General features: G+C 41.1%; 3 protein-coding genes across 3 annotated transcripts; 2 read left to right on the top strand and 1 right to left on the bottom strand.

Moving 5' to 3' along the window:
- The first annotated feature begins 1,019 nt into the window (after positions 1-1,019).
- Positions 1,020-2,832, top strand: LOC114432449 (nuclear receptor subfamily 0 group B member 2-like). The gene is made up of 2 exons (XM_028400470.1): positions 1,020-1,633; positions 1,707-2,832. Exons 1-2 carry the CDS (start codon positions 1,111-1,113, stop codon positions 1,982-1,984), a joined length of 801 nt encoding a protein of 266 aa, XP_028256271.1. The 5' UTR covers positions 1,020-1,110; the 3' UTR covers positions 1,985-2,832.
- Positions 2,833-3,051: 219 nt separating this feature from the next.
- kdf1b (keratinocyte differentiation factor 1b) lies at positions 3,052-7,083 on the bottom strand. Its single transcript, XM_028400469.1, has 4 exons — positions 6,781-7,083; positions 5,128-6,070; positions 4,956-5,042; positions 3,052-3,511 (listed from the first exon to the last, which is right to left on the bottom strand). The coding sequence occupies exons 2-4, from the start codon at positions 6,062-6,064 to the stop codon at positions 3,417-3,419; spliced, it is 1,119 nt and encodes a 372-aa protein (XP_028256270.1). The 5' UTR covers positions 6,065-6,070; positions 6,781-7,083; the 3' UTR covers positions 3,052-3,416.
- Positions 7,084-7,487: 404 nt separating this feature from the next.
- On the top strand, positions 7,488-16,328 carry zdhhc18b (zDHHC palmitoyltransferase 18b). Its single transcript, XM_028400428.1, has 9 exons — positions 7,488-8,231; positions 9,065-9,225; positions 10,375-10,524; positions 10,653-10,790; positions 10,934-10,985; positions 11,137-11,239; positions 11,389-11,498; positions 11,722-11,815; positions 14,005-16,328. Exons 1-9 carry the CDS (start codon positions 7,990-7,992, stop codon positions 14,362-14,364), a joined length of 1,410 nt encoding a protein of 469 aa, XP_028256229.1. The 5' UTR covers positions 7,488-7,989; the 3' UTR covers positions 14,365-16,328.
- The last annotated feature ends 1,735 nt before the right edge of the window (positions 16,329-18,063 follow it).

Below are 18,063 nucleotides of genomic sequence, written 5' to 3' on the forward strand. Positions count from 1 at the left end.
AAAAAAAGCCTTGTTATCTTCCTTGTAAGATTATAATTTTAGTGATTAAATGTGTAGGTATATTGCTTAGTTGTAGTATGCAAGGGTAGTTTTTCATTTTCGAGCTCTAACTCTTTATGAGGTTCACAGTTTTATATGCTGAATTTGGGAGAGCAGATAGAAAGTCTTTATTACATATTTTTTCATATTTTGAAAAAGACAAGTTTCACTAAATACAATTTGTTTTTTACATATTTTGAAAAAGACACATTTCACTAAATACTATTTTTTTTTTAATTTGTACAATAAAATTGGAAAAAGGCATTTTCTGGTCACACTTTGCCTCCTGTGTATATGCACACAAACACACACACAAAAACAAAACACAAAACACACACCGACACTGGAAAAAGCAGAGCAGGTAAACAGGTGAGACAAAAAAGTGATCTGACAAAGACACTGGGGAAGCACATGGACAACATACACCAGGTGTGAGTAATGAGACGCAGGTGGAGACAACAATTGCAGGGCAGTTAATCACTGAGGAGATGGAGAAAATAAACACAAAATAAAACTCCTACTATAAGTACAAAATAAAACAAAAATGCAACAGAGAAACATTTTTCTGACAAATATCAAGCAGAAAAAGGGTAGAAATGAGTCTATCACAATCCGTTAGTAGCCTACATGGCCTGTTGGTAGATAGATAGGTCAATAAGTTGGTAACCTTTTCAGAATCATAAATTTAGCTGTGCACACGTAATGACACACAAGTCAAGTTATTAGTCTGAAACCGGCTGCTTAACCTATAAAAAGCAGAAACTGGGGTAAAGGCCAGGTGCATTGACCCCCTTCAGTCATTGATACAGTGGCACAGCCTGAGGTAAAGCTGATAAAAGTGTCATTCACCCTGGAAGTTCTTTTATTTTGCTTCACTGTGCAGCTGCTGTGTGCAACTTCCAGCTTCCACGTGGAAGAAACCTAGATCTGCCTGTCCAGGGTCACAGGTGTTTTTTTTTTCTTTTGAAGCGACTCACAAAGGATCACAGAGGGTCAAGGTTGAAAATGCGTTCAGCAGGTGACATGTTGCATAAATAGGGCCAGAGTCTGTGACCATGCAATTCTTTTGTGATGCATTCACTGGAAGAGAAGATCACATCCAGAGCATGCCCCGGTGACCATGTCCGGCATGCTCACGCCGTCCTCTATAACATCCTCAGCTGGAGAGACGGCAGCACCCGCACACCGCAGTTTAATACTACAGCACACAACTGTCCCTGTGAGCAGAGGAGGACAGTTTGTCGCAAGGACCCAAGGGACACCTCCAGTGTACTGCTCAAAACGATCCGCTTTATGAGGAGCTTACCATCCTTCAGTCAGCTTCCGTTGGCAGATCAGTTATCGCTGTTAGGCCACTGTTGGGTTCCTTTGTTTGTTCTGGGGCTGGCACAAGAGAAGATAGAGTTTGAAGTGGCTCCTGTGCCTCAGTCGAGTATTCTCAGACAGATACTGCTGGGACCAGGATTCACCGAAAGCGACCATCCAACCCTTGCTGGAGTCCACAGGTTGACAACCTGCCTGCACGAGCTCCGGAATCTAAATCTCAGTACAAAGGAATATGCCTACCTGAAGGGTGCTATGTTGTTTAATCCAGGTAAAACACATTTATTTCATTTACCACATTTTAGCAAGCTGTGCTAATTTCTCACGACATCCTCTTTGTCCAGCTATTCCAGGCCTAAGTGCCCGTGTGTTCATCGAAGGCCTCCAGCAGGAGGCTCAGAGAGCTCTCAGAGACATCGTCCACCTTCTGTACCCAGAGGACTCTCATCGCTTCAGCCGCATCCTTCTAACAGCTTTGTCTGTTCAGACTATCAACCATGGCTTGGTCACAGAATTTTTCTTTAAGCCTGTCATCAGCAACAGAAACATGCTAGACCTAATAACAGAGATGTTATTTTGTCCAATGGAATCACAAAAAAACGTTTTACATATAAATATATAATATACTATAAGTGTCAAAGAAGATGGGTGTGAGGTGAAGCAGGACTCGATAGAAATGCATACTCTGTCTCCCTCATGTGGCCAAACAACAAGCACAGAATGTCACTGTTAAGTTTCACTTCACTCAGTTTATTGGTTTGTTACACAACGACAAGTTCTATGTGTACTATGTGGAAAGTCATAGTATTGTATGATGTAAGAACTTTACAATAATGCAGAGCAAAAAAAAGGCTTGATTGATACAGTTAACAATTCGATTCTTCTTGGCAACAAACGAACAACAACAAGTTTCATACTATTTCATTACAACACAATGACTCACTAAAAATGCCTTTAGTGTCCCATTGTGTTAACTTCAGTTACTACAGCTGAGTCCATGACCCTCAGCAGCCATAACATGGTGCTGATAAGGAGGCCAGGCAGCCAAACGCATTTCACTCAATCAGCTGGCCGAATTCCCATCAGGATCCAGGAGCAAACAAAGCAACGCACATACACTGCATGAGTCACCTCGGGGTAATGTCACTAATAAGTTATATAGTACATGACGCATCAAAAAGTCTGACTGAAAGCATGGATACCTACAAACAAGCTACACGTTTCCGTTTTATATGAACTTCATGTTATAACTGCTTTGAGAAGAGGAAAGAAATATCACATGTAAAACAGCTCCTGTGACATATGCTTAGAGGAAGATACCACTCTCATGTCTGTATGCTAATTATAAAGCTATGAACTGCAGAGCCTATTAACTTAGTCTGCCACAGTTCACCAATTCATATTTTTGTACAAAACAAAACTCAATGTGCTAATTAACAGAATATTGTCAGCTGACTTGCTGAAATTATGCTAAGCTAAGCTAAGTGAAAGTAGCACATCAATCTTTTTACCTTTCAATAAAAAAGTTAAAATAGCATGTGTGTACGTGTGAAGGTGTTTTTGTCTGTAGTTTCACCATCAGGCACATATAAATAAAACTTCAAGCAAACATTATTTAATTCCTGAAGCATGACATGAAAACAACCGGCATATTGTTGGGTATTCTTAAATAAGAAATCATTCACCTCATACACAGCATACCATAAAAACAATAACTGGAAATATGTGATACACTGAACTGAAAACAGTATGTATGAGTAAGGTTTCAAGACCGCAACTCCTTCAAGGACAAGGGGACGGCTAATCATATTACCAATTTTGAGAGCTGCTGGTGATGTTTGCCTGCAGGGCAGCAATCCTTCAAATATACACACATATTTACTAACCATAAATATCTACACACAGAGCCCTGAGTTCACTGAAGTCCTTCAGACAATGTGATTTTTCACATTTTGAGCTTGGCTCAGCCAGAGACTTCTGTGCAAGTAGTGTCTCCTTTCACTAAAAAAAAAAACAAAAAATACAAAACAAACATGGCCAATTCGCAGCAGGATTCATGTTCTCACAGAGGTACGAATCAGTGGGACACCTGAAGAATTAGTCTCTGTGCGAGAGGGTGAGTAGGCTGTTGGAGAGCTAGGAGTGTGACCTGCAAGAGCACAGGGACAGAAGAAAGAACCTTTTAATTCTGCTTAATGTATTTAGACTGAATTCTAGGTAATGTTATGAATGCTGCTACAAAAGAGGAGAGGGGCCATCATCTCAATGCATAAATAAAAAAATTTAGGGTATGTGTGGAGATTCATTCAAATAGAACAAAGAATCTTTACATCAGTCAAGTCATTGTGACCAGGAAGTCAGCAACAACTTTTCATTTGTATGAATTAGCATCTCAAATAAGTACAGGAAATGAGACAAGGGAAAGAACATAAAAGCATGCACAGGTAATAGTTTTCTCAAAATCCTATCTTTTAAATCAACATTCTCCTTTAGCTGGTTAAACAGGTGCAAGTGCTGCATGAGGTATCCCCCCCCCTTAATAACTATAAAAACAACAGCATGTCAAAATGTGACTTTTGACAACTAGTAAACTAAAACACATCTAGTGGTCTGGCCTTTACATAGTATTTGCTAATATTGATGGATGTTTTAGGCCTGCACATTGCATATTATTTCTATATTTCTATATATTATTTATTTATTTTATATTTCTTTCCTGTCTATACAACTTATTTCAGTTGCTATATTATCCAACTATTAAATTTGTGGACTATTCCATTCTGTTTATCTTTTATTAGTTTGCTGCTTGTAAACAACACTTTGAACAGCACTGGACTTTTTTTTAATGGTTCCATGTAAACTAAGCTTGAATGACTGATTAATGTATTGATTGATTTCAGTAGTCAAGAATGGAACTGACACCACTCTCTATTCCAAGTTCAGCCGTTTTATTCTCAGTTGAAATATTTAAAAATAAAGTTACAAATAAAAAAAAAGAATCCGTTCTAGGTTGGCAATACAGTTTGGCAAGACATTGTTATTGGCAGATATAAGCCTTAGAATGGTATAACAGCCAAATAAGGTGACACAGACTAATACTGTGTCCTCAGCTGATGAGGGAGGGACAAATATAGGCCATGTGGAGGTTTTTAAAGTGTCAGGAAGTGCTAGTGTAGTTGCTCAGCATTGGCTTCCTTCCTCACTGCAATTTTCAGAATCAGAATCAGAAATACTTTATTGATCCCCGGGGGGAAATTGCTTAAATTAATTTAATTACCTAATTTAATTATTTATAATTAAACTTATTATTATTTAAGTTAAATAATTCTTGCTACAGGACACGTGTTCTCTGCAATTAGGTGGACAAATGTTTGGTGAACATGTCTGAACTAGCACTGGCAACTCTGCAGTATCAGCACATCGGATATTAACAAAAATGTAATATTATGTAGCCCTATTTAGATCATATAAAAATTGAATGAAAGCGAAAGTGTTCAAGTAGGCGGCAGGCACAACACTAGTTACATTTCCTTCTAAATCAAACAAAGGTGTGTGTAATAATGTAAACTAGATAGTTAGAGCAGATCTCTCACCTCCATTGTTCCTCCACATCTCCCTGGCACACCTGTCAGAGGAGGTCTGTTCTGATATTTGGATGTCTGGATTTGATTTGTAGTCGTCTTGAAGAAAAAAAAAGGACTGTTATCCCATGGCATTTCTATAGCAGTACGTGTGGAGTTAAAGAGTAAAACTGTCAATACTCACTGTGGGTGCTGAATGAGAAGGATTGACTTTCCCTCATCGTCTCATTCCCGCTGTCTGACAGGGTTCTCTCCATTCTGGACATGGGCAGCTTCTTCTTTGTGCTCTTGCGAGTGCTGATGCGGATGATGCCGCGCACCAACCGGCACTCTGCCTCCTGCTCGTCCATTTGGTGCTCTTCCGCCAGTGAATTGATAAGCTGGTTGATGGTCTTGCTCTTCCTTAGGAACACAGAATCTGAGGTGCACCGGGCAAGCTCTTCGATTTGATATTCTGAGTATAGCTCCAGCAGCTTTTTAGTAATCAGGGAGTCCACATTCTCCTCGCCATCTTCCCAGTCATCAAACCTCATAGAGTCATGCAGGGATGAATGGCTGGGCTGTGTTTGACTGCTAGGAGGAGGCACATATGATGAAGACACAGCGTCACAATCTAAATACTCTCTTGCACTGTTCACTTTGACTCCAGCGATGTGGATATCTTCCAGCCAGTCTGTGTTGTCCTGTTCTTTATTCTCTCCCGGATTCACTCCTTGGAGGCTAACCTTCTCTGGTTCATCTGGGGAGCTCTCATTTGGCGCCAGACATGGAGCAAGGATGGAACGCTGGCATACCCTGTACAGGCCGCAGGTGAGCACACTGCACATAAAAGTCCTACAGCTTCTCGGAGAAGTGCAGGGATTGCAAGTTGGTGTCCCGGCAGAAGTTTCAGCTGAGCCAGGAATAAAGCCAATGGTCTCTGACTCCTTCCCGTTAGCATCTTTCAAGTCAGCTTTGTGGACTGACTTTGGTTCTGGGGTCGGTAATTTGTCTTCCACTGGGTCCACACAGCGCTCCTCATAAAATGATGACCTCTGGCTGCTGCTGCTCCGGCTGCGTTCAACCCTGTGGCTGCTGGGGTCTGAGCTGTATCTCAGACTGCCTGTACCACCGGCAGACATGGCTCACTATAAGAATAAGCATGAGAAGAAACAAGACACAGTGTTGAAATGACGTAACTTAAAAGACATTCTTGTTATCATTTTGTCACTTGTAGCCACCTGAGGGCACCTCTCTTGGAAACAAATGTGAAACTACTATCCCCAGGTAGCAGGAAAGGTCGTCCAACAGGTTTTATGGAGGCTATATGAGGACAGTCAAAGACAATTATCTATTCATGTGTCAAATTCACTGTATATCATGGACTTTTCCTCACTCACAGCAACACATGATGTGTTGCATGCAAATTTTTCCCAGTGTTTACAATATGTAGCTCTGACAGCCACATGCGCAGTGAAAACCTGTATTTACTATATTCAAAGTAGAAAGAAATAAAGAGTTAAAATAATAATCTTTAGTTATGTTATCGTATGAGTTATCTGAAAAGACAGTGTGCTTTATATTGACCCTTTCCTAAATGGAGTCTGACGTACCGTGCAGTGACGGGAAATGTTTACAGTAAGCTAGCCCTTTGGCTTACCCCACACACTAACAAGGGAAGCAGAAATATCATTCGATACTAATTTTATCACTCAGTTCACTAACACGTCAACTTTAGGCACACGTTATCTCATTACTCTTATCGAATATACAAAATGTTTTCACTTTCATGGCGACTTGTCATTGCTTCGCTTTCCTCCATTAGAGGACTTGATTTTCTCCCCTTAACATTACTTACCGTTTCCACGGTGCGACCGCCAGCTGGCTCCTGAATTGATGTCGGCTTCTCCGCTTTATGCTCAAAGTTTACGTTTCCAGTCCATTTCGAGAGACCTGTATGGAAAGTCTGCGCTTAAAATCCAGTTCCAGACAAGTTTTCGATCCCTCTACCTGAGCGTCAAGGTGGAGGAAGCGCAACAGGTAGCAGCGACAGGAACATCAACTTCCGGTTATAAGTGTCTTAAAATAAAACAGAAACATAATATAAAGTCTAACTACCAACCTGTTTTAAGCGCTTTACACACCATTAGGACACATAAACCGTGTGTATTTGAATCGATAAAGGAAAAAATACATTTTTTATCACTACCACACCTCAAAAATCACGAGTAAACATTATTGATTTTTTTTTTAATAATTTCCGGTTCTGCTGTTGACAACAGCGTTCATACACAGTGAAGCTACGTCAAGTTATCCAGAATAGCTGGATAAACAGCGTACCGGATGTGATAGCATACTATTTTGGAAAGAAAAAAAACTTTTTTTAAAGACATTTGAAAAAAAATATAGCCACGATAGTGCGAGCACTGCGGCACGTGACTATTAAATCCTGACGTTTGATGGGTTACATTCAGAATAAAAAAAATGTGTAAGAAGACTTTTATTTGGAAAGAAACCGGAAACACATTTCATTTGTTGGCACGGCAGTGCTACCGGGCGGCTTGTTTTGTGCCAGCGCAGCGTCACAGCCGTCTGTCACGTATGTGTTTGGATAAAAGAGCGATATATGCATTAAAACAGCAAAGTGTGTGCTACATTTAATTTAAAGTCGCTCGACAGTAGCACAAAGGTTGTCTAAAATGACCAAGTGGAGCAAGCTAACAAGCTAGCAGTGGCTGTGGGTTTACTGATGTTAAATACTCCGCAGCTGGATGAGCTGGCAGAGCTAACGATGGGCAGTGCGTTAACGCTTTTGCTAAGTCCTTGTGGTGACGGACTTAAAGAAGAGTAAATGCGTGGGAAGATGTGACATGGATTTAATTTTGGACATGAAGTCTCTGGGTTTAGTGAACACCCCCGGTGGAGGATTAGCATGTTTTCTCCGTGGGATGACATTTGCTCAGTTCGGCTGCTTTCAAGTACAGAGAAGTCGGTGATGCTGTCGGTGACTGGCCGAGCGGCCCGATTGCCCGAATTGGGACAGAGCAGGCAAACTTCGTTATAAATCATGAAAAACTGCGAGTATCAGCAAATCGACCCACAGGCACTTCCGACTCCCACCCCTACCCCGCCTCATCAGGGAGATGACAAGAAAAAGGAGACTAAAAGACCCAGGAGAAAGTGGGAAGTTTTCCCCGGAAAGAATCGCTTCTACTGCGATGGACGGATCATAGTAGCCCGGCAGAGCGGCGTCCTGCCCCTCACTCTGGGCCTCATCCTCGTCACAAGTGGTTTATTCTTTATATTTGAGTAAGCAGCTTTGCTATAATTTCATATCACCTGACTTCATTCTCTGTGTCCCCTGCACCTGCTCAGCATCAGTGTCATAAACCATGATGTGAGGTGGAAAATCCATGTCTGTGTAGCCACAGAGTAAAGCACAACAGAAAGTGGTCTGTTTGCATTTAGTGACACTTCACCTGTTTGACGTGGGAAACAAAATCCACATTGTCAGTTGCAGTTATTTCCCGATTGATCCTGCTGATCTATGAGGGGGTAATAATAAGCTACTGCGTCTGTGCCATGTGCGTAATTGCGCACAACAAGAGCATTAATTACTGAAATGGATGAATGTATGTAACAACTCATCACTTGATGTCCAAATAATAATAAGAAAGAGGTTTCTAGCACAGATGCTGCAAGCTGTCTCTTCAAATTAACATATTACTAAATTGAGCTCTAGGGCAGGTCCTATTTATCCATAAAATGTTTTTGTTGGTGTCCTTCAAAAGCACACTGCTTACTATTACACAATTGCAAAATATCAAATTTCATTATGTCACCTGCCCAAAAGCAAGCACACACCCAAGCTCTATCAGACCCATCATTTTGCCCTTGCACTCTGCCTATCTGCAGTTATTTAACAGTAGATCCACTGTGTAGTAAAAAGTGTGTTAGGTCTGCAGGGATTTAGCTGCTGATTAAAAGCACTGAATGTTAATTAAAAGTGAAAATCCCTCAGTGGTTACAAAAAATAATCTGTAACATGACACATGGTATAGTTCAGATTTCATCTCACACAGCATTTGATATGTTCAGCACGTTCGGGTTTATTCATCATCCTCCCCCCTCTGTCATTACAGCTGTCCCTTCCTGGTCAAACACCTGACCAGCTGCATACCTGTCATCGGGGGAGTCCTCTTTGTGTTTGTGCTCATCACGCTGTTCCAGACCAGCTTCACTGACCCCGGCATCCTGCCCAGAGCGACGCCAGATGAGGCTGCGGACATTGAGAAACAGATTGGTGAGTCAGGCTGGGTCGTAACCATAAAAGATATCTCAAGTGTTCTTGACTTTGTCATTAAATTTTACAGTTTTTAAGTGTTCGCTGTCTACCCTCAGTGTTATTTTATTTTATGGGCTTAAATGTTGACAAACTTGGCAGTAGAGATCTCTATGCGTCCTTGATGTTAACTTAAATTAAGATCATTTCTGTGGCTCTCAATATTGGTTTGTTTTTGCTTTGTATAATCACGCATAGTCACTTCCAGGTAGATCATGCTGGAAAAAAATGCAAAGCTTACACCATTCATTTTCTGACAAATAAAACCTTCGGCGTATGAAACAGCCAACATTGAATTTGCCATGACTCATGTAATAAATGTCACATATGGGCTAAGCCTTTGGAAGAAAGCTCACCAGCTGCTGTCTAAATTTTCTGTCTGTTTTTCAGCTATTATACTATCCTTCCTTTTCATATGGCTCTCTTAAATATCATGACTTCACTGTCTAAACTTGGCTTTGTGTGCACCTTGGAAACTCCTACACAAGACCAAAGTTTAGGCTGTGGTGATGTAATATCTACCGCTGCATGCTTGGAACTGTTTTTAAAAACAAGGGATGATTTTTACCTCATGCAATATGCTATATAAGTGCACAGTTTGATTAAAACTCAAAGTCCAAACACAAGGTTTCATACTTGCGGCTGGGAGAGAGGGAGACAGACAGAGTAAAGACATGGCAGCTGGAATAGCCTGGAAGGCCTAGCTGAGCAGCATTAGCTGACGACCCATTCCATGTCAGCCAGTTTTTTTCTACAGCTTTTTCCTTCCTTCTGACTTTAGACTTTAACACCAGAAGTCATCATCAGAATAAACCTGTACTTAGATCTTACTTTCCAGACAGACGGTTATAAACTTATAAACTAAATGAAAACAATATTTAAGGGGCTTTCAGTGAGAAAAACACAGATCGGGTGACGGTGCAAGTGCTCAATTGTGTAGTCGTCTTCTTGATCGAACCTTGTTAACAGATTTTTCTGCATTCTTCCAATGAGTGGGCTGGAAACAGAAACATTTTTTGGACATTATCCACTGGTTTGTTTATTTTGATTATTGATGGACAATCAAACAGTAATTCATTCTATTCTCTAAAGTAATTTTCATTCTCTCAGACAACACTGGAAACACCAGCTACAGGCCTCCACCGCGCACCAAGGAGGTCCTCATCAACCAGCAGGTGGTCAAGCTCAAGTACTGCTTCACCTGTAAGATGTTCCGTCCCCCGCGCACCTCCCACTGCAGCCTGTGCGACAACTGTGTGGGTGAGCTGTGGACACACACAGACACTGTGACATTTAACAACCATAAATAATAAAAAAGAGACAACAGACGAAGGCTACAGTAAATGGCCCTGTTAAATCCAGCTCTGAATTCTTTGTTCTTCATTCAGAGCGATTCGACCATCACTGCCCCTGGGTGGGGAACTGCGTCGGGAAACGCAACTACCGTTTCTTCTACACCTTCATCGTGTCGCTTTCCTTCCTGACAGCGTTCATCTTCGGCTGTGTGACCACACATCTAGCGCTGCGTATATAGTTTTGCTTCACATCACATCAAATATTTTTTTAGTGTGTAATAGGAAAATAACATAAATATTGTGAACACAACTTTTTCCTTTAATGGCTTAGAAGTTCATTAACTGTACCACTGTTATTCTTTCTACTTTTTCAGGGGCTCAAGGTGGAAAAGGCTTGGTGTTTGCTCTTCAGGAGAGTCCTGGAAGATATCCTTTACTATAAAATTAGCTTTTGCACTGACCTTGTTTGCTTCATGCTAATGCTAACATATCGATATTGCTCCCTGGAGTCCAGTTAGTTCAAACAGACAAAGAGAAGATAGTCTATACTAAGGCTTTTCTTGACCTAACCTTCCACTGCTGTGGAGCTGGTGATATGTTTCTTCTCAGTCTGGTCCATTTTGGGCCTCTCAGGCTTCCATACGTACCTGGTGGCTTCCAATCTGACCACTAACGAAGATGTAAGTACCTCTTTAAATCCTTCAATTTTCTGAGTTGTGTTGAGTGTATATTCAAAGGAAATAAATGGTTTTACTACCTCAGGAATATTTATTTGAGAGGTAACGGGGTGAAATCTTAAGATTATATCATATATGTTTTTTTTTTCCAGATAAAAGGCTCCTGGTCGGGTAAGACTGGAGAAGACGTCACCAACCCATACAGTCATAGAAACATCTTTATCAACTGCTGTTCTGTGCTCTGTGCACCCATGCCACCCAGGTTAGTCCTAAATCTCACAGACCTGTGGTGAATATTTTGCGTCCTGTTATCATGATAAGAAGGCGGAAACTTTTGTTTTCTTATTAGGGCTTTTACTGAGAAATATCTACAGCCACACCGCACACAATAGGCAAGCAGGACTAAACGATGATAAAACCAACTGCATCCTTAGTCACATGACTAAATATCAAAACAAACGCGTCTTCTCTCTGTGCTGTTCCAGCCTGATTGACAGACGAGGGTTCCTCCCTGCAGACGAGTCGGCCCAGACTGCCGCTGCGGACATCGAGGTGCCCAACAAAAGCGAGACAAACGTGGTAGGAAGGTCTTCTCAAATGGTTTTTGACTTGCGGTTTACCATGCGTCCTGTGTCTGCACTCCCCAACTCCCTCCAAAAACTCCTCCTATGCCTGAGAGAAGCCTTGTTGCCTGCTGTAGCCTAACCCAGCATCTGACTGCTGCCCGATGTTAATCCCTCAGTGTATTTACTCAGAGAATACAGTTGTTAGCAGCTGTAACTGCAGTGCAAATCTGACAGTTTTGTAGGGTAGTGTATAGCCTGCTCCATTTGTTTGTCAGAGAATAGCATCAACACCCAAACTCACCTCACCTCAACGTCATAATTAGTGGCAGGCATGCATATCCATCAGGGCTAGAGCTGGTCTAGTTAATCGACTGCTGTCTTTGTCACTATATTAAGCATGCAGACATTAAAGCTGAAATTCTGATTAAAGCTTTTATATACTACCGGATACATTTTCACGTTTTATTATTACTCTCTATATTACCTCAGTCAGTATTTAGCTCCTGTGCAGTACAGTATGCCAGCTCAGGGAGTTATGAGAGCAGGCGTGAGAAACATTTCTCCTCCACCTCCTCCTCCTCACAGTGTATTTCTTTTGTTGTTCTTGACAGCTAGGGTTATAAAAAGAAACCTAGAGATTTGTACAGCAGGTTTTGTTTACACAACATAACAGAGGTTCAAATAGAGCCACAGTCTGAGCCCTACTATTCTTGCATCAAGTATGTGCTATTGATGTCATGTTACTGAGTATGTAAAACCTTGTCTAGAGATGGTGCTCTGAAGATGGTGTAAGGAATAGTTTTTTCTTTCTTTATTTATTTGTTTTCTTTTACCATGTTTTTATTTGTCCATCTTTTCATTGATTGACTGATTAAATTTTTGTCTGTGCAGCTCATCATCTTTGTGTACTCATCTTTCATTGTTCTGTTTGTCCATTTGTGTACATATCAAGGTATAATCAATTATTTCCAAGTACGCTCTGTGTCTGTGTGTTCACCCAGTCCTGACTTATTTGGTGTGTCTCTGCCTGTGTCCCACTGCCGACACAAGGAGGAGAAATGTCTGGATTTTGCTGAGTCCTGCACTGGCTGATTAGTCGCTGTTAGAGCAGGAAAGGCAAGGCTTGAGCTTGGTAAGCCTGTTTCAGAGAAAGGGAAAGTTAACCGGAAGAGTGTCAGTGCATGTCTCCTCAGCTGGCTGCTGGTCTCCTGCATGGCTTGGTTGAGGTATATATAATATATAATAATAATCATTACTATAACGACCTCATCCCACTCACCGCTAGTCTTTAGGGACTTTATCTCCCAAGCACCCTCTAGGTGAAATGCTACATTCTGACATGAGAACGGTATATTCTGACAATACTCAAAACACTACCGGTTCAACCTAATGGTCATTAATGGCATTGCAACATAAAAATCAACTGCAATTCAAAAAATGGCAGGATCAGACAGGGTGCAGGGTGTTGCGATAAACAGGAAGCCTTTGAACACACTGTAGACTATGTCCTTCGAAAGGGTGCAGTTCCTGAATTGGGAAAAAAGGCAAGTGTGATCATTCCAAATCTGACCATTCTGACCCTTTGATGCTTGAAAAATTGTCGACATATTTTGCAGGTCCTGAGGAATGATAACCAGGTCTATATGAAAATCAAAAAGATGTCACTACACTAAGTTTTCCTCAGGTTGTATGTTCCACTGAGCAGAAACAGCAGCATCCCTCTTTATCTTCCCCACAATTTACCAGATAATAAGTTTCAACATAAATAAACACATCACCAGAAATGTCACACTAGACAGAAAAATAGCATTCACAGATGTCGTCTCGTTCCTGGATCATGTCATACTTCACAGTCTGTTCTATTACTCATTTTTTAACTATGTACTATATATATCTAAGCTGAGAATCTGAGCTCATGCCACCATCTTTGAGTCCAGTGATCAGTTCTCTTTACTGCTTCCATGAGCTTGCCACAAAAGGATTTGGAGACAAACGTGTGACGTGCATGTATATGCAGGTCTGTGGCATGAAACAGAACCTTTGGCTTCATATCATCTGCATGCACTGCCAGCTCGCCTTCATTTTAACACAGCTGTGACTTCTTCCATTTAACACCTCTTAACTTCACTGGCTTCTCTCATCAATTCTTGTCTCTTGTCTCTACCTCCCCTCCTCTTTGCTACGCTGCCCCCCACCTGTCAGTGCACACAGGGAACCAAAGGACTGCTGGAATCGGCTGCGCTCTCTCCGCTCCTGTCCACATCATGTCCTCAGGGGAAATCACAGACAGCTCACCCCTGCCCGGACAGCAACCCAGGCGCCGTGAACTCTGATCCTTCGCCACAGCTCTCTGAAGGCTGTGGGGCCCACCATACTGCTAGCTTGCGTGGTGATAGCTCCCATACACATCACACCAAGAAACGCTCCAAGAAATGCAAACGAGCGGCTTCGCATATTCCCAACCCTGCCTTTGATGCCCCTGCCCCCCCTACCTCTCCGGACACTGGCTCTGGCTCCAAAGCCAGAGGCCGTAAAGGGGCCAGCCTCGCCTCGTTGCACTGATGACTGCTTTCTTAAGTGAAGGCACACATTGTTCCAAACCTGCATGCTGTAACACAGTCAGATCCAAGTGATATAAATGTATGCTTTACTATGGTTGGTTCTCTCAGAGTCATTGAGAATGACAATCACAAAGATGGGCCAGAGTGGGAGGGGAACTTATGGATTACTCTGGATGTGATGGAGCTTTATGTCTTTCTTATGATTCTTGTGAATTTAACAACACGTCATCGGCGTTGATGTATCACAGAGGGAGGACGAGAGCTCAGCACTTAATGTTTCTATAGAAAGAAAAGTTGCTCTTAAAGGGAAAATCCATTTCAAATAAAGGATCACTTTTCTGCTTGATGTACTACGTGAGACACAACTTCTGCAGCCAGTTCCTAGAAACATCCTCATTGCACCCATACATGCACATGCAGGTGTATTATCTGTCGGTGTCTGCCAGTCGTGATGCACCCTTAGCTCTTAGACTGTAAATAAATAGCTAAGTTTGAGACTGTGAACATAAAATTGAACATTTGAACATGGTCTTTAAAGACTGACTCCATTTTGGAGCCACCCTCGAGTGGTCATTGGAGGAACTGCACTTTGTTTTGAACACTTTGGCACTGGCTTTATTTCTTCAGCCCCAGAAGTTGCTGCTTGTTTCAGCTTGGGAGCAGATGTTAAATCACTGTATGACATTAATTCAGTGATATTTTTAGATATTCCTAACTGATGACATCATCAGTCTACTCCAGGAACCGATTTGTTCCTTGTTGTAGTGAAATGCCAATTGTAACTTCTGGCTGTATTTGATTCATAAATCAGCTTCTTCCAAGAATTGATAACCTATATTAACTACACACAGTGTAAAGACAGGTGAATAACGTGACATCTTTTTTTTCTTTTTTTTTTTTCTTTGTAAAAGGTGTTAGGAAAATTAACAATGCCAGACACTAGGGACATATGGTAAAACTACAAGAAATCATTTCTAGTTTTTAAGTTGCAACTTCAAAAAACCACACATTGTAAAATCACCCAACCCCAACCCCACCCTACCCCACCCAACGCCATCATTAAGTCCCTCCCACCCCCAAACCCCTCACGAGGTGTCTTGCATTATATTCATATAGTCACAGGAGGGTGCAAATCGTCATTCTAATAGCCTGGAACAACCTAAGAGAACTGTACATTTTCACAGAATGGGCTGACTAATAGCAGTAGTGTATGATTAAGCTATACGTATTTGGTTTTCTTTTATTTTCTCTCCCATCTGTTCAATCATTCAATTTCACTGTCCACGAACAAAACCCCCAACATATCCACAAAGCCTGACAGCTGTATTTAAAATTCCATGGATCTTCCCTTTAACCTTGCACTTACAGCACAGTGAGTTCAGTGTGTATCAGTTGTATTGGTGTTGTTCAGATATCTGTGCTTAAAAATGGCAATGATTGCAACTGCATGGTAACAACAAGTAAAGATGTATTTTATAATACACTGTTATTTATTTACATCCATTGTAGACCACCTTTTTTGTAGGAAAGCAGTGTTGTATTTCAGAGCACATGGTGCTTGTGTTATCACAAAATGGTTTTCCTGCTCATGCTCACTTCAACCCAGCAGCAATACCTTGCCTCCTCTCCTTTTGTGCGCTTGGACAAATCAAAGACGTGTGTTGGTGGTGGCTGTCTTCTCAGGTGGAAAGTTGTAGGTTAGGTGTTAAATATGCAATTTTTCGTGTGACACATATCATCCACATTGTGACCTGATGGCAATAGCTGCACAAAAATGCAATGACCCCCCCCCCCCCCCCACAATGAAATGTAGGCACATTGTCCATCTCTAGATCACCTGTTTATGTGTCATCCCAAGCACATCCTGTGATGTCAGCGAGAGTGAACGCAAGCAGTATATTTATGAAGAGGAACATACTGTACTGTGTTTGTATGAAGTGTTAGCCAATGTTCCTGTCGATACAAAGAAGGGAAAATAAAGCTCATTGAAGTGCAGAAGTCTGGATCATTTGTGCATCATGGAAGTGCAGCAGATGACCACTAGATGGCAGCGACAACCTATGGACACAGAAACCTATATTACAGTTTTTTCTGATTGCTTACAGTTTTTTCTGATTGCTTAAGCACATTTCTGTAACTATTGGCTATTTGTGCAAAACTCTACACACAAATAAAAAAACCTTACACCAAATCAGCAAAACATTGTAGATCTTTTGCAAAAGCTAATACATCTTGCTTAACTCTTCAAACCTTTGTAAAAATGGTATTTTTGTACCACACAGTTAACACAAACCACCATATTACTAAGCACACAATGTGCCAACTACACACTGATGGTATTAACTGAAAACACATCTGGCTTTTGCTTTCTCTGTGCACAAGGTCTGTCCATGTGAGGTCAAACTTTTGTCATAAATAGTTCTATAGAAACACAGGGATTCAAATTTCAAGTATGAATGTTTATTCACACACATCAAAACAAACACTAGAAAACATACAATTTCACTGAAAGAGAGAGAGAGAGAGAGAAAATCAGTCTCATTGTCTCTCTGGGTCCGGCCACAGAATTTCATCAACATCACATGCAATGTCTTCTAGTCCAAGGCACCGAACATGTCTCCTGGAGTGCCGTATCCAGGCCTGACATGATGCCTGGTCCATATCCTCGCATGCCTCCTTCCAGGTGCTGGATGTCTAGCAATTCTATGGAGTAACAGTTTCAGTTTTACATGTACAGTATTGATGTTTTTCTCATTAGAGAAAAACTTAGAGTGAAGGAACTGTACTAACCCATTCTCATCAATATGTCCTCATGATGCTTGCTATATTGTAGCGGCTCAGGCTGAACCCGTTGTCCAGCTTCCCTCAGGGTCATTCCATGGTTGATCACATGATCCACTATTGTAGCTCCGATGACATCAGTAATTCTATTTCTTCTTACCCTTCCTCCTTCCTCTTCACCTCCTCGTCCTCTTCCTCTTCCTCCTGCTTCCTCATGTCCTCATCCTCCTCTAATTCTCACTCTTCTCAGTCTCCTTCTCCCTCCATTGTTCTCCACACTGAAGCTTACCTGTGTCTTATTTACAGAGCTCATGCTGATTGCAAAGTGAACTAATGATGTAAAACTGTTCTCACATGTGACAGTGTAGCCAGACAGTTGGCAAAATAGTGTAAATACCAGCCATAAATGTGTGTAGTTTTACTAGGAGTGTGTTGATCATTTGGAAGTTGTGTGTAAAGCAGTGAGTTGTGTTTACAGTTCAGCAAAAAGAGTGCTGTGAAGTTTATTATATTTATACAATTGCAAATTGTGTGTTACAAAAGTGCAAATTGAGTGTAAAGCAGTTTTTTTGCTTTTAGTTTTGCAAACTCAGTGAGTGATTTTGCTAAAACTATTAATAGTTTTAGAAATTGTGCTATAAGAATCATTGTTAGTGTTTAAGCAATCAGAAAAACTGTAAACACTAACAATGATTCTTATAGCACAATTTCTAAAAATATTAATAGTTATAGCAAAATCACTCACTGAGTTTGCAAAACTAAAAGCAAAAAAACTGCTTTACACTCAATTTGCACTTTTGTAACACACAATTTGCAATTGTATAAATATAATCCACTTGACAGCACTCTTTTTGCTGAACTGTAAACACAACTCACTGCTTTACACACAACTTCCAAATGATCAACACACTCCTAGTAA

The sequence above is a fragment of the Parambassis ranga genome, chromosome 2, assembly GCF_900634625.1.
Source record: "Parambassis ranga chromosome 2, fParRan2.1, whole genome shotgun sequence".
Classification (NCBI taxonomy): Eukaryota; Metazoa; Chordata; class Actinopteri; family Ambassidae; genus Parambassis; species Parambassis ranga.

What these genes read in the sequence shown, in the direction of transcription:
- LOC114432449 (XM_028400470.1), top strand. Translation starts at nt 1,111, where the DNA reads ATGCATTCACTGGAAGAGAAGATCACATCCAGAGCATGCCCCGGTGAC. An exon ending in TGCTATGTTGTTTAATCCAG is followed by an intron (nt 1,634 to 1,706) that starts GTAAAACACATT and finishes CTCTTTGTCCAG; the next exon opens with CTATTCCAGGCCTAAGTGCC.
- kdf1b (XM_028400469.1), bottom strand. Translation starts at nt 6,064, where the DNA reads ATGTCTGCCGGTGGTACAGGCAGTCTGAGATACAGCTCAGACCCCAGC. An exon ending in CTTCTCATTCAGCACCCACA is followed by an intron (nt 5,043 to 5,127) that starts GTGAGTATTGAC and finishes TTTTTCTTCAAG; the next exon opens with ACGACTACAAATCAAATCCA. An exon ending in GATGTGGAGGAACAATGGAG is followed by an intron (nt 3,512 to 4,955) that starts GTGAGAGATCTG and finishes GTGCTCTTGCAG; the next exon opens with GTCACACTCCTAGCTCTCCA.
- zdhhc18b (XM_028400428.1), top strand. Translation starts at nt 7,990, where the DNA reads ATGAAAAACTGCGAGTATCAGCAAATCGACCCACAGGCACTTCCGACT. An exon ending in GGTTTATTCTTTATATTTGA is followed by an intron (nt 8,232 to 9,064) that starts GTAAGCAGCTTT and finishes CTGTCATTACAG; the next exon opens with CTGTCCCTTCCTGGTCAAAC. An exon ending in GACCACACATCTAGCGCTGC is followed by an intron (nt 10,791 to 10,933) that starts GTATATAGTTTT and finishes CTACTTTTTCAG; the next exon opens with GGGCTCAAGGTGGAAAAGGC.